At 37.9% G+C, this 13,509-nt stretch overlaps 1 protein-coding gene across 1 annotated transcript in view; it reads right to left on the reverse strand.

Annotated features, from left to right (window-relative positions):
- SVEP1 (sushi, von Willebrand factor type A, EGF and pentraxin domain containing 1) overlaps positions 1-13,509 on the reverse strand; it is a 122,821-nt gene that overhangs the window by 54,263 nt on the left and 55,049 nt on the right. The window contains exons 9-20 of the mRNA XM_032676112.1: positions 12,182-12,311; positions 11,416-11,523; positions 11,069-11,200; positions 9,569-9,763; positions 8,411-8,532; positions 6,336-6,444; positions 4,242-4,430; positions 3,680-3,913; positions 3,017-3,178; positions 2,155-2,316; positions 1,166-1,327; positions 521-615 (exon numbers count right to left, since the gene is read on the reverse strand). Of these exons, the coding sequence (XP_032532003.1) occupies positions 521-615; positions 1,166-1,327; positions 2,155-2,316; positions 3,017-3,178; positions 3,680-3,913; positions 4,242-4,430; positions 6,336-6,444; positions 8,411-8,532; positions 9,569-9,763; positions 11,069-11,200; positions 11,416-11,523; positions 12,182-12,311 (1,800 nt within the window). The remainder of the gene's footprint in view (positions 1-520; positions 616-1,165; positions 1,328-2,154; positions 2,317-3,016; positions 3,179-3,679; positions 3,914-4,241; positions 4,431-6,335; positions 6,445-8,410; positions 8,533-9,568; positions 9,764-11,068; positions 11,201-11,415; positions 11,524-12,181; positions 12,312-13,509) is intronic.

Consider the following 13,509-nt stretch of genomic DNA (forward strand, 5'->3'; position numbering starts at 1 on the left):
GGCAAACATTGTCATTAGAGTAGTTTCACACAAGGATTTGCCTGTGTTTCAAAGGGGGTACTCACAGTAGAAGGGAGCTCTGTTTGCCTCTTCTCAAGTGTATGTTAGTATATGTAAACTCAAGATTTTACAACTGAGATTTAGATGATTGGTAGCAGTTTCTGGGATTCAGCATATGGAAGACCTCAGATGACTGAGTACAGTCAACCTAATTTTTATATATTGGCTGAATCTCTTCTGTGTAGTTTACAAGTGTAATAAATATTTCATTAATCAGGTAAAGGCTTTAATTCCAAAATTAAATATTGACAACAGCTGATGCCACCTCCCCTGTTCAATGAAAGTATTTCTATGATTATGAAGAGAGTTTGAGTGTTCCCCCCTAAACCATTGCTTCCATCTCTTCAGGAAATATTGTCAGCAAAACAATGACATTAGAAAAGGTCTTAGTCATTCACTGCTGCATAAAGCACTTTTTCTTTCATTCGAGATAGCACTGATAAATAACACTTGTCCTTACCTGACTGCTGACTTTGTACTGTTTGCTGATATTTTCTGGAAAGGCTGGTACCATCATTACACTTTCCTCAGCTGCTGAAAAAGTAGAGCCAAAACCTAAAGAAGAAAGATATGAAAGTACTGTTAATGACACTGTATGGCAAGGTCCCTATTCCATGAGTGCATGTTAGAAATGCATCTAAAGATATGCTGCAAAAAAGTGAATTTGTGGGAATAAAAAGCAAACTTTACAGTACTGTTACACAAATATGTATTTGTAAGGACATACATTTCTAAAACATATATGTGTTTATATATAAACACATGTGTGTACATATGAAAAATTTATACATTTTTATAAACAGATACATGCATGTATACAGATATTAGTGTATATTTATATATATCTCTCTACAGTATATATATATATATATATATATACATACAGTGTACACACACACTCATTTTCTGCAAATGTATACTCTGTTTATTGAGCCTGGGTATGATCAGTAGGCAGAACCAGCTGTGAACTTCACTGGTTGGAATCAAAGGTCTACATTTGTGAAGAGAGAAGAGAGTAAGTGGGATGCTTTCTGTTAAGACCACTGATGGCTCTCCTTATATTATCCATTTATTCACTTTATCCAGCAGAGATAATTTGGCTTACTTGAACAATCTGTGATGGATCTGGCACCAATGACAGTAGTTGTTCCATAAAAGGGGCAAGACAAGCAGTAGGACTTTCCTGGGTCTGGTTGATAGTAGTCTCTGGGACAAGGGTAGCAAGGTGTCAAACCTGTACGAGAGAACTCGCCTGCAAGACACGGTACTGCAAGAACAAAAGGCCAATTTTTTGAGTGATCTGGTCTCTTGCATCTCCACCCTACCTTCCCTCACCTCTTTTTGATCACTTTCCTCCCCTCATAGTCCCTCCTTAAACTTAAAAGAAACAGGATGAAACCTGCCAGGAATTCACAACTCTAGGAAATGCCTATTTAAATTCTTCTGCGGGGTGACATGTCTTTCGCAAAGGACTATGCAAACATCAGGGAAGTATTTAATTCTACTACTTTTGCTACTCTGGGGGCAGCTTTCAAATGGAACTTCCTTTCTCTTTTATCTCTCACACCTGTTTTAATTTTTTCCTTTGAGAAGGAGTAATGATGAAGAAAAGGTTTTTTTGTACCATCAATCCCTGCAGATTATTTACCCTGGGAATCCTTCTGGAGAAGCTTGTCCAAGACAGATGAGGAGAATTTCTTGGAAAGCATTATGGAACAAACTCTGTTAAAATGCAGTATTTTTTACAGAAAATGTGGAAGCTGTTCCAGAGATAACAGTGACAAATATCATTCCCTTTCTCTTCTGTAAGGAAGAAGGTTTTATTTTCATTTAGGTACCCATCATGTATCTCACTTTATTTATCTTCAGATAAGAGTCCACTTTGGAAATCAGGAGGAGGGAACTGAAATTATCAGGGTATCAGGAAATGACCTATCATTTTGCTGGGAAATGTTGCTTGGTCCACACTCAACCACAAGAGGAATTCAATCTCAGGCAGATGTATTGAATTACATTAGCTGATGTTCAAACAACAACTTGGAAATTTTTAGTATTTAGTTTAAAAAAAATCTCATTGCTCCTTTTGTTACAAACCTCCACAAGCTGAGACATCTACTGCGCCTCTTTTTACTGTTGATGTATTTTCTGGGCAAGAGATACAATTCCTGGATCCAAATGCCGGCTGATATGTTCCAAGTGGACATGTTTCACAGGTCTCAAGACCATTAGATGAATACGTTCCCTGCTTGCACTGAGCTGTAAGGCAGAAGAATTTGGAAATATTAAGCAATCTCCAACAGAAAACATGGTTCCTGATCTCTGAAAATAATGCTGAAATCACACTACATGTCACAAGGACTTTTATTTCTGGAGTTTACTCTACTCTGAAGGACTTCATGGGTACAAAGAGTAAAAAAAAAGACAATTGTGGTAAGCTACTGATAGTGCATTTGTGAACTATTAACCAGTGAATTCTCCTCCAATCAGCTTCACAGATAATCTACTGCAACTCATTTCAATCAAAAAAATTAATGATAAGACAACAAAAAGGAAATAAAACTACCAACTTCTTTTTCAGAACAAGCCATGAAGAGATAATGGTTTTGAGCTGTTCAATGCCTCAGCACTGTAGTGGAGTGGGGCTGGCAATGACAAAAATGATATTATTTTAAGTTTATTAGTCCCTGAAAAATGGGTTCGCATTCTCAGAAATGAAAGACAGAAATGAAGCAAATCTTCAAAGGCCAACTCTTCTTAAAACATCTACCCAGGCATCCTGCAAGCTACAGCAGTGGTGAAAACTTGGATTTTTCTCTATACATGTGCACCAAAGTACAATTAGGAATGCTCCTCATTTCACACCAGTATGAAGTACCCCTGTACTTCCACCATGGGAAACAAAAGGATGTCACCAAGCATTCAGAAGTGGCTGTCTGAATAAGACAAAAGTTCTCACCTTTGCATTCAGAGATGCTCCTAGAGTGTAGATACTCAGTATAGCTACCAGATGGACAACTTTTGCATTCCAGCTGCCCTTCCTCATCTTGGTAGGATCCAGTCCAGCAGCTTTCACAGGTAAGATGCTCCAGGGAGTAATAGGTACCCAAAGGGCAGTTGACTGTAATGTTGGAAACATAAGTTCCCTTCAGAGTGAAAAATCTTGCCCCTGGAAGTTCCCATTTAGTCAAACTGTGTTTATATGAAATGTGACTCTGTTCCTCAGCAGATGGGGTATCTCTCTGGAACACTGCAAAAATTTAACTATGCACAGGAAATGGAATCCAATTCCCTATCTTAGCTACGCATCACTCACAAGACTAACAGGGTTGAAAGACTGCATACCAAGCACTGTTTTCTGTGTGTGACCAAGCATGGATATGCCTGATTTCCCCATGGGAGCGGAATCCTGGTTACAAAAGCATCCTTTTTTCCACAGGCCTTAGTTAGGAACATAAACATTCTCTGGAAGTCAAACTGTGCAAAGCATTTTTGCAGTTTATTGTTATGAGAGACACAATCTCTGGACTGTGTCAAATCATAACCCTCTGCAAACATCCTCTAAAACCTTGCTTTGCAAAAAGATTCCAAATACATGTAAGAAACAAGTCATCTGGCTTACCACACATTCTCCCTCTCAGCACAGAACCTGGCCTGCAGAAAAGAAAGGCCTTCTCCGTCTCCAGTGAGTTGGTGTCAGCTACAATGAGTTCAGATGCAAACTGAAAAGAATACATGGGTTCCTTATGGAGAGTTCTATTCAGCCTGTTCGTGATTGTTTCCAGAGTTTTAAGGAGCCGTCTCTGGTTTTCCAGTTCCAATGTATCATTCCTTTCATCAGGCAGTGGCACGCTAGCTGGAATATAAACAGCAAACATGAAAACACACAGATTTTACAGTCAGCATTCCCACCGTACTCTGGAATATATTGACTGACTCAATATATATATTCCACTGACTCAAGCTTGTCAGTGGAAAGTGGAAAGCACAAAGCCCTCCATGAATATGAGGCTGTGATCTTTCCTTCAAGTAGAAAGTCTGTGATGAAATGGGGCTACGACTGTGTCCAGAAAACTGTCATCTGCATCTTCACCAGGCTTTTGTGAACTGAAGAAGTTTTACTGAATGTATTGAAACGCTATTTTTAAAAAGGAAGTGGAGGACAATATTTTCGCTTCTCTCACCTGTGATATTAAATATTAACTTGATTTTTTGGTCAGTTAGTGGAACATTCAGCTTATGCCTTTTGATGCGAGCAGGTGCTGCTTTTACAGAGGCAGAGAGATGCTTGGATAAGTCTTCTTCTTGTGCTGCATCAACAAAATCACCATACGAATAATCCAGGTGGTTTGCTGTCCCCCAGCCAGCAGGTCCTGTGGGACATTAAGAAAGAACAAAAAGAGAAACAACATCATGTGGAAAATAAATACCTCTACTGATTTCTAAAATACAACCCCAAGAGAATGGGGACTGTTTGAAACTTCAGATGATGACTGTTGACTTTGTCTCCTCACAAGTGCCTATTGTACCCTCATTCTGACTAATGAAAAGGAAAAACCAATCTCATTCCTAACTGATATGGTAGAGATCTTCAGTCTTGTGCAGTTAGCCAAAGCTTTAGAAAAATAGTTACAAAAGTTACATATTGCAATTCTCTCTTCTTCTGTCTTGCATTCACCCTCACCTGCCAGCAACATCTTAAACAATTCCATACTGCTCTTTCTTCCTCTTCCTGCTTAATTACACACAGCACAGCCTATGTCATGTCTCCTTTGCATCTTCTCACAACTTCTGAACAGTTGTAACATTGTCTGGCCTCTCAAAAAAGGCATCACCTTATGTGCTCATTACCTCCAGACAGGCATTTTCTGTTATGCAGAGAGCCAAATTCAGCCCCTGTATAATATCCTTCACCTGCAACATGCTTTAAATCAGAAACAAACAATTGTTTCTGTGTATAATCTACTTCTTCATATTGACTAATTGTAGAGAGGTATGGTCTATTTCATTGATCTAGCTTATTTTTAAAAAATATAAACATAGGAAAAAAAATCTGCCAATTACCTCTTAGCAGTGAACTAAATTTGGCTTAATTTACAGTGTAAACTAGGACAAGTTGACCCCACAACTTTGAGGGTAATACTGTATGAGTATTCCACAACTAATTTTCTAAACTGCTGCCTCTTATGACCTGAGGGGAGTTCTCCTGTCCTGCCTCCCCAGTGCAAATCATGAGAAATTCCTGAAAAACAGCAACAAGGTTACTCTGGTAAGAGGTTGAAATGAACCGGAAGAGAACAGGACCCCACATTCCATGTCCTTAACACTGTTTCTTCCAAATGCCCTTACAAGTTAGTTCCAGCTGTCATCAGCATTCGTCCTTACCCTGATGACAAGTGCACACTGAGCATCCAGCCCTGCCCCACGTCTGAACACAAAAAAATGTGCTCTCAGACTGAGTGAAGCACGTCTAAAAGGTGAGCACAAGCAGGAAACTACCAACTAACTCCACTATAAACCTGTAAAAGAAACACAGTCCTGTGACAGAGTACACATTGTGATGTGGACCTGACAAAATGCCTTCTGCTCAGACAGGTAATAAAAGTTACCCATTTTCAGCTTTTCTGCTCTGAGCACCCCCATGGAACTCAGAAAGGCCAAGAACAACAGCAGTACAACATGGACACTAACCTGTTTGAAAATGGACTGAAAATGACAACTTACTTGTCATAAAACAATCACTGCCACAAGACACAAGGACTGTCACTGTTTTCACTCTGATATAGCTGCAGTCATGGTGCAAAACCTGCCCTTGCACACAGGATGTAATTTCACAGTTACTGGGCAAACTTAAGCTTGTATAACTTTACACAGTGAGGGTTCTGTGCAGATTCAAACCAGCATCATAGACGCTCCTCATTTTCATAACAATCTCCAAAACAATTTATCCTACCTTTTCAGTCTTTTGGTTTGAAACTGCACATTTTTAAAAAGTTTCTTTCTTGCAGGCTAACCAAGCAGGTTTCTAAGACTTTGTGTGTGTGCCCTTTTCTCCCCTCCCCACCATGAGGCACCTCAACAAACCTCTACACTGTATAGCAAGCAGCATCAATACCAGACATCAGTTACATGATATTTTTATAAAACCTATGATGTAATTGCTTATTACATTACGAGTGCCACAGTTATTTCAAAAAAGTATCTCGTAGAAGACATTTTTGCAGGAATTATGCTGTATTAAAACTGGATGGCTAAAAATCTATGGAATCCATAATTACCAATGGCAAACCCATTTTCATAATCGTAATTATATTCCAAGCAATGTTTCTGTGTCTGATCTTCCAATCTGCAGTCAATATCATCAACGTCATTACAGAATGATGGGACCTTCCAAGATAAAGAAGAATAACATTAAAAAACATAAAACCACATAGCCCTCTCCACTAACTTAAAAAAACTTAGTTACAATGTAAAGCACTGCTTCTGCCACTGACACCAGATTTCCCCTTTCATGTCTCCTACAACCTTGGCAAGGTCAGCTGAAAGAATCAAGTTCTATTGATAAAACTGGGAAATAAGAGGGTAACTTGCAGGTGTGCAAACTTTTTGTTATAGAAGATCTTTTATTTTTAAGAGAAGATGTCAATTCAGTTAACCACTCTTGCATGTGAAATCCCAAAATACAGAAATAAATTCAGGCTTGTTTCTCCCTACAAAAGATGACAGGTGAGCTCACGTATTTAAAAGCATCTGTGGTTTTTCCAACTATGTTACTTATAATTCTGTCATATTGACAACAATGCTGGCACTTTTTTCTAGCTTTCAAACCTTATTTCTTATCCATGGAAAGGACCTCTCCTTATCCATGGAAAAGGACCCATGCACCAAAAAACCTCAGAGGACAGAGAAAATAATCTCAGGAGGACAGAAATCACAAAACAGAAAACTCAGTAGAAACCTTTGTGGTATCATTTATTTCTTCCCTCCATAAAAGCAGTGGAGATTAGACATGAACAGATGACTGCATAATTTTTGATAAAGTATATATTTCTTGCTTTTTCCAGAAAGGTTTGAAGCGAGTTTGCCCTAGGCCATGTTTTGAAATTGTTCTGTTTTTTCCATATCAACTTTCATTGGAAAGATGGCTCCTGCCCATTCCTTCCCCCCTTTCAGATCTCTGCTAGAGTTTCAAATTCTTGGGAATAGGAATAAGCATATTCAAAACAGCCTTTTTGAATGTTTTCTCAGACCGTTGCATTTTTATGTAATTGCTTGGAAGCTCACTAGGTATTTTTTCCTTTTTATTTTCTGCTTCCCAATAGTAACTGTCTAAACACTGGAACCTGGTTGTATTGGGCTCTTAGGGGAAAGAAACAGAAATAAAACCAGTCAAGATTTCTCTACTGGAAGAGAATAAACCTGAAGCAAAGCAAGAGATTAACAGACATTTAGGTCCAAGCATCAGACATTGTCTGACGCGTTATGTAAGCTTCCAGCCATTTGACAAGGGCTACTGGCATATATTCCAAAGTTGAAGGAATTTGCCAATTAGCTGTATGTGCTAACAATGTTTTTTAGTTACGAGAAAAGCTTTTATTTGCTTATGAGCCATGTTCTGCAAAAAGCCAGTGTTCTCTACTGGAACAATGCTGTCACACTTGGCCTGGACACCCACTCCTGAGACCACAACTAAAAGTTCTGCTGTTTCTGCTTTTCAGCTGAGGACAGATTTGTGGTTTAGGAAGGCAGATTGTGATATTGAAGTGGAAAGCAAGAGACATGGTAGAGAAGTAACATGGTACCTCTTCAAATTCAGGGCCATGCAGCTCTGAATGACAAGACTGAGAACTCGTAACCTCAAGAAACCCGAGCAAATCACTACTACTGGATTTAAGTGCCTGGACATACACACCAAATGTGGAATTACCCATTTGTATATGTATGTTCATTCATATTATATGGATACGTATCATACATATGCTATATAAAATGCATTTATTTTACTATCACATCCAACTTTCAAAAACAACACTGAGGTTAGGGGACAATTGACTGGGGTTTTCAAAATGGCACAGGTTCCATTTGGAAGCCTACTGAAAATCTACCTGCAGATTCCTAAGCTACTTGGACATGTATGCTGTCCCATATAATTCCACATTGAAGACTAATCTGAATTACACTAAAATGCCAGTGAATCATCTTAATTTTTAAAGATGACTTGTCATCTTCTGAAAAAGCACAGATCTCATTTATGAGTTACTTTCCTTGTACAAAATCAGTTAACTGGAAAAAATAACAATTATGTATATTTTTTTAAGAAGTATATAAAGGGAAGGAGTATTTACTAACCTACCATTTTACCAAGTGCACTCTGGAATGCGTCAGTAAATCTGTTTAGAAGATTGTTGTCATCACATCGTGTTGCTTTGTAGAGCATCTCAAAGGATTTGAACCCATGGTTTGCAAAACGATTTACTGAAAAATTTTGGAGAAATAAATTTTTACTGATCAGTGCAAGAGCTTTATAGCTAAAATCAAGATAATTCAGGCTGAAACTGGAATACAATAAGGTAAGAAGCACTGTCTTTAAATCAGCAGCCTAAGTGGATCACTCATATCTCAGCCAATGCAGTTAATACAACCCTTTGGCAGGCATCAAATTTACTGGAAAAGCTAGAAGACATTAAAAGAAAGGTCATTTATGTACTTCAGCATTTTCTTAAGGGAAGAAACCTGTAAGCTGTCAACAAATTTCATACTTACTTTTTACTGAGAGAGAAGCAATAAATATTAAAACTCTTATTACTAATGCTGCTAGGCTAAATATGGAAAACTATCAGCCAGAATTCAATCAGAGTTAAGTTCCTAAGTGTCCAGGTTACGAATTCTGAATTAATAAATAGCTCTGAAACATAACTCTTGCTTGTTCATAGCTGAAACACTGCTCTTTTTTTGCTGAAACCAAGAAATCAACTTTGATGGAAATGGATGCAACATGGTACCAAGACTGGCTTCAAATGTAATTCTAATACATTCATCTTAAAAACGTCACCAAAGGTGGAAAATTCCACAGCCGAAATTTTGCATGTGTCCAGCTCAAAGAAAACACATGCACTCTTCTGATCTGGTGGTAATTAGATATGTAAATAGAGTGCACACTATATATTTGCATCAATAAGTTGCAAATACTGTGGTAATTCTTACTGAAAAGACCCTGTTAGTGTTTGTAAAAAAACTGTTTCAATTAACCTGTCTGCTTTGCATCTTTGCGGTTTTGTGATTCCTAGGATTCAAATTCACTGCTATACTTGTGTTTCAGAAAGCTTCTGAAATAATACATTTACAGACTTCCAAGTATTATTTCATAATATTTGTAACAATTCAGAGGCAGTGGACAGACATTTGTTATAACGAAATAGAAGTCAAAATTTCTAAGACATTTTTATTTACTTTATCATTAAACATAGTGTTTGGTGAGTTGCAGATTTATTTTAGTAACAGTAAGACTTACAAGAGCAGCTTGGCCACTCTGGAGAGTAGGGTGGCTTCCAGAGACCATCTTCATATGCACAATAGTAGTTTTCACTCGATCCTTCTGAAAAGCTGTAACCCTCTGCGCAGTGCAATGTGCAATTAACTCCTGCTTCATCTGATGTGCATATAAAATCCCCATTCACAGGCTCAAAGGATATTTCACAGGGAGAACCTGTAAACAATACAAAGATTTATATATTGATGAATGTGGTGAGATAAGTGATCCTGCAGGAAAACGGCACTGACAGGGTTTCCAAAAGTACCTAGTATTAACCTGATCTTGCCTCTGCTGAAGTATTATTTGTTACTTCCACGAAGTCAGGATCAGGCTACTGCTAAATAATTCTCAAATTCTGCCACTGGAATTTGAAATCCAGAAACACAAAGATGGTAAAAAAAGTTGTGATACACATGAGAAACTATTTACTAAAATAATATAAAACATTAATCTAAATTTTAACATGAATTACATACAATGAATTCTAGTAAACTAAATTACATCTTGAATTCTGAAACTAAACATTATCCATCCTGCACCATTGCAACAACACATGAACTTGTCAAAATAATCTTAGGGGGAACTGACCGTAAAACTCCAGCTATTCAATTTTTTGCTTATATTCCCTACTGTGAAGGAGGTTGTGAACATCTGAAAACATTATGTGACAAATACTGAACCACAAAAAGTCTAAGGTGGTATAGAACCTGAAATAATGCCAATTCTAAGCACTGGCTTGTTCTTTCTAAGATTTAGAGCAAATCAGAGACTAGCACATCAATTTGCAACTTATGGTTTCTAAAATCTATAACCAAAATGCCAGCCTGCACGATTTTAAATTCTCTCTTCACTAACTGATCTTTTTATACAGATATCCAGCTGAGACATAAAAACTAGAAAGTAGAATTTTCATCCTTAATACTTTATCTGCCAAATTATTGTTTGGACTTTAAAGAAGAAAGTGAACTGTGAGGAAAAGATGTCTGTGCAGTACACAAAATGCAGCAGTATATCTATAGGTACAGACAGATTCTAAAATCTAAAGAGTGCTTTATTATCTGCAACAATACTTGTAGGTGACTAAAGAAAAATTGGCAGAAAGTTTTCCTTTTTAATTACAGATTTGAAACAAGACTGGTGTAATTATGTATTAATACAGCTCACATGGTATCTGTCATATAAAAAAAAAAAATCCATTTCTATAAGTTTTACTGTTTAATGAATTGTAATTTTAATGCTTTTACATTCAAATTTGAATTTATAGGGCCAAATTCACTATTGTGCTGTTTCAGTCTTAGACAATTTATTTGTTGATACTAACAAATATCCTGACTGCCTTCAAGTGACTCCAATATAAAATGGAAATAACTAAATGAAAAAGTGGAGACTAAATGAAAAAGTGAAGCATTCCTGCATCCTTTATGATGTTCAATTAGATCAATGACATATGGTCTTGAGCAGGAGATGAAGACAACAAACCTTTGATGACAATGTGGATCTCACACGTCCTGTTATTTCCAGAAGGATCCACGGCTGTGTACTGAACTGTTGTTTCTCCTTTGGGAAAGAGATCTCCAGGTGCATGACTCCTAGTGACAGTCAACGGACCACCTAGAAGAGTCAAGAGACAATCTAAAACATCAGTAAGTAAAAAAGGGTTACTGACACCCAATCTTGACGAACGGAAAAGCAAATGGCAGTACATCTTCAAAATTAAGTGTTCTTGAAAACAAATAAATAGAAGAAACATAAAAAAATCTCAAACAAGTGAACAGGTTCTCTAGCCTTCTACTGTTGCATGCTTGTTTTGGGGTGCACTATCTCACCTGAATTGTCTGAAAATTCTGGTTCTTCCCATGTCGCTGGGTAAGCATTCTCTGCTGCTTGCATGGGTGGTGGAGATCTGCATCTGTCAACTACAGGAGGTTCTACATCTGAAGAATTTGAAAGGATGGTATGGCATTAGCTTACAGAACTACTGCCAAACTCAAATGGCATCTATCATCAGAAGAAGTTAGGTAAGCAGCAGTTTTAAGCTCACATCAGAAGATAAAATGCACACCTGGAAGCTTCTGCAATTGGAAGATGCTGAGTGAATGGACAAGACTAATTCTTCTACTGAACTCATGGTTTCTGCAGTGTTTGCTTTCTACAGAGCAAATCTTGGACTACCTACAGGACTGCTGAATAACACAACTGTCTGATAGAAACACTTTAGCAATTATTTGCATCAGCAACGTGTGCAAACCTTGGAAATCCTGTTGGAGTATTTAAAGAATTAAATACAGATATATGATGAAGGCAGTAAGTGGCAACACAATAAAGCATTTAATATACCAGTGTGAGGAGAAATCTTAACATTCAGAATGAATGGCAGAATGATACACAACTGAAACCAAACATTGTGAGCAATGACTGCACACTATGTGAACAGTGACCAAAGATCAGCAAAGGATTTGTGGAGATGATAACACTCGTGGGCTTATGACTGCACATATAAGGGCCACAGTGACTCCCAGTCTCTTTCTGCACCAATCAGAAGGTTTCAAACATGACAGGCAGACTTCCCCAGTGACTTTTAACAGCACTTACCAATAACCTTGACACTGAACGTACAGCTTGCCTCATTGCCCGACTTATCAGTTGCTGTGTAAGTAATGTCAGCTTTGCCAATTGGGAGAAGAAATGGTGGTATGAAAGCTGGGGTAACACGAACTGAGACCTGTTACAGGAAAACAGTTGTTATTTAGAAACCAAAGCTGGTTACTAATCATGATATTCATGTTTCAAAAAATGGACAGAATAGTATCCTTCAATGTTAAGCCTACTCATTCTTAATACAAATAGCCTCTCAAAGTAATGAGGACGGACTTTGCAACAGAGTGCTCTATGCCCTGTCTTAAGTCTGCCTTCTGTATAGCAACAGGGATTTACTCAGTCAGGATTTGGACCCTGACCTGCTGCAGTTTACAGCAGTGTGCATTAAAAAACTTCGTGTGCCTAATTGCACTGAACACAAACTACATCAGCTCAGAACCTGTCTGCAGTTCAGTTCTCCAGCTGCAAGGGCAGCAGACCTGGGAAATTAGTGGAGGAGACAATTGTGGGCTATAAGTACTTACATATCCAGTTTTGACCTAAATACGTGTAGGAGTCATTAGCCCACAGATGCTTCAATATGTTCTGGCACAGCAAAGGAACCTTACATTTGGAGTAAATGACACTTAGATACTGTCTGTGGCTTTTTCATATGGCTTAGAACTGTCTTAAAGAATTTGTCTTTAAAAGAAATGGTTTCATGTGTAAAACAGCAGTTAGTTTACCTGACAGCCACGATTTTGACAAGCTTCTTACAACTAAGAGCTAAGGCACTTGACTTCTACAGTTCAAAGAATGACTCTGTGCCAGCAGAGCTACAGTACCTGACCATGACTACGCTACAGAAAAACTTAAATATCTTTTACTGGGATAGCTCAACTTCTTAGTGCAAAAAACTCCTGTGTTTGCAGTAAATTAAAGGCACACACAGACTCATTGTCCCTCTGCTGACTACTGATAAAGCTGTAAATGGATCATGTATGAGCCTGTAGGAAATGCTACTCTTTATGAAGCTCTGGAGCTCTGGAGCAAGTTTTCCTTGTAACTCCATTTCCAGATCTCTGATACCCATAGTAGCCAAAGGCCCACTTCTGAAGTTGCACAGGAAAATGAGGTTTCTCTTTCTCACTCAGAAAGCTGAAATGAGTTTTTACTTATCACACTGTGTACTTGTTAACCTTTTAGATTAATGAACTGGTTTGCTTCCTTCTGAGAAGAGTTTATTAAACTTCTTGACATTCTAAGTGCTCATTTTTAAAGCAGATGTCTCCATCTTGTAAACAAGGGCACATTCTTTCTTTTGACCACATAAATTAACCATA

Source organism: Chiroxiphia lanceolata, chromosome Z, assembly GCF_009829145.1.
Source record: "Chiroxiphia lanceolata isolate bChiLan1 chromosome Z, bChiLan1.pri, whole genome shotgun sequence".
Lineage (NCBI taxonomy): Eukaryota > Metazoa > Chordata > Aves > Passeriformes > Pipridae > Chiroxiphia > Chiroxiphia lanceolata.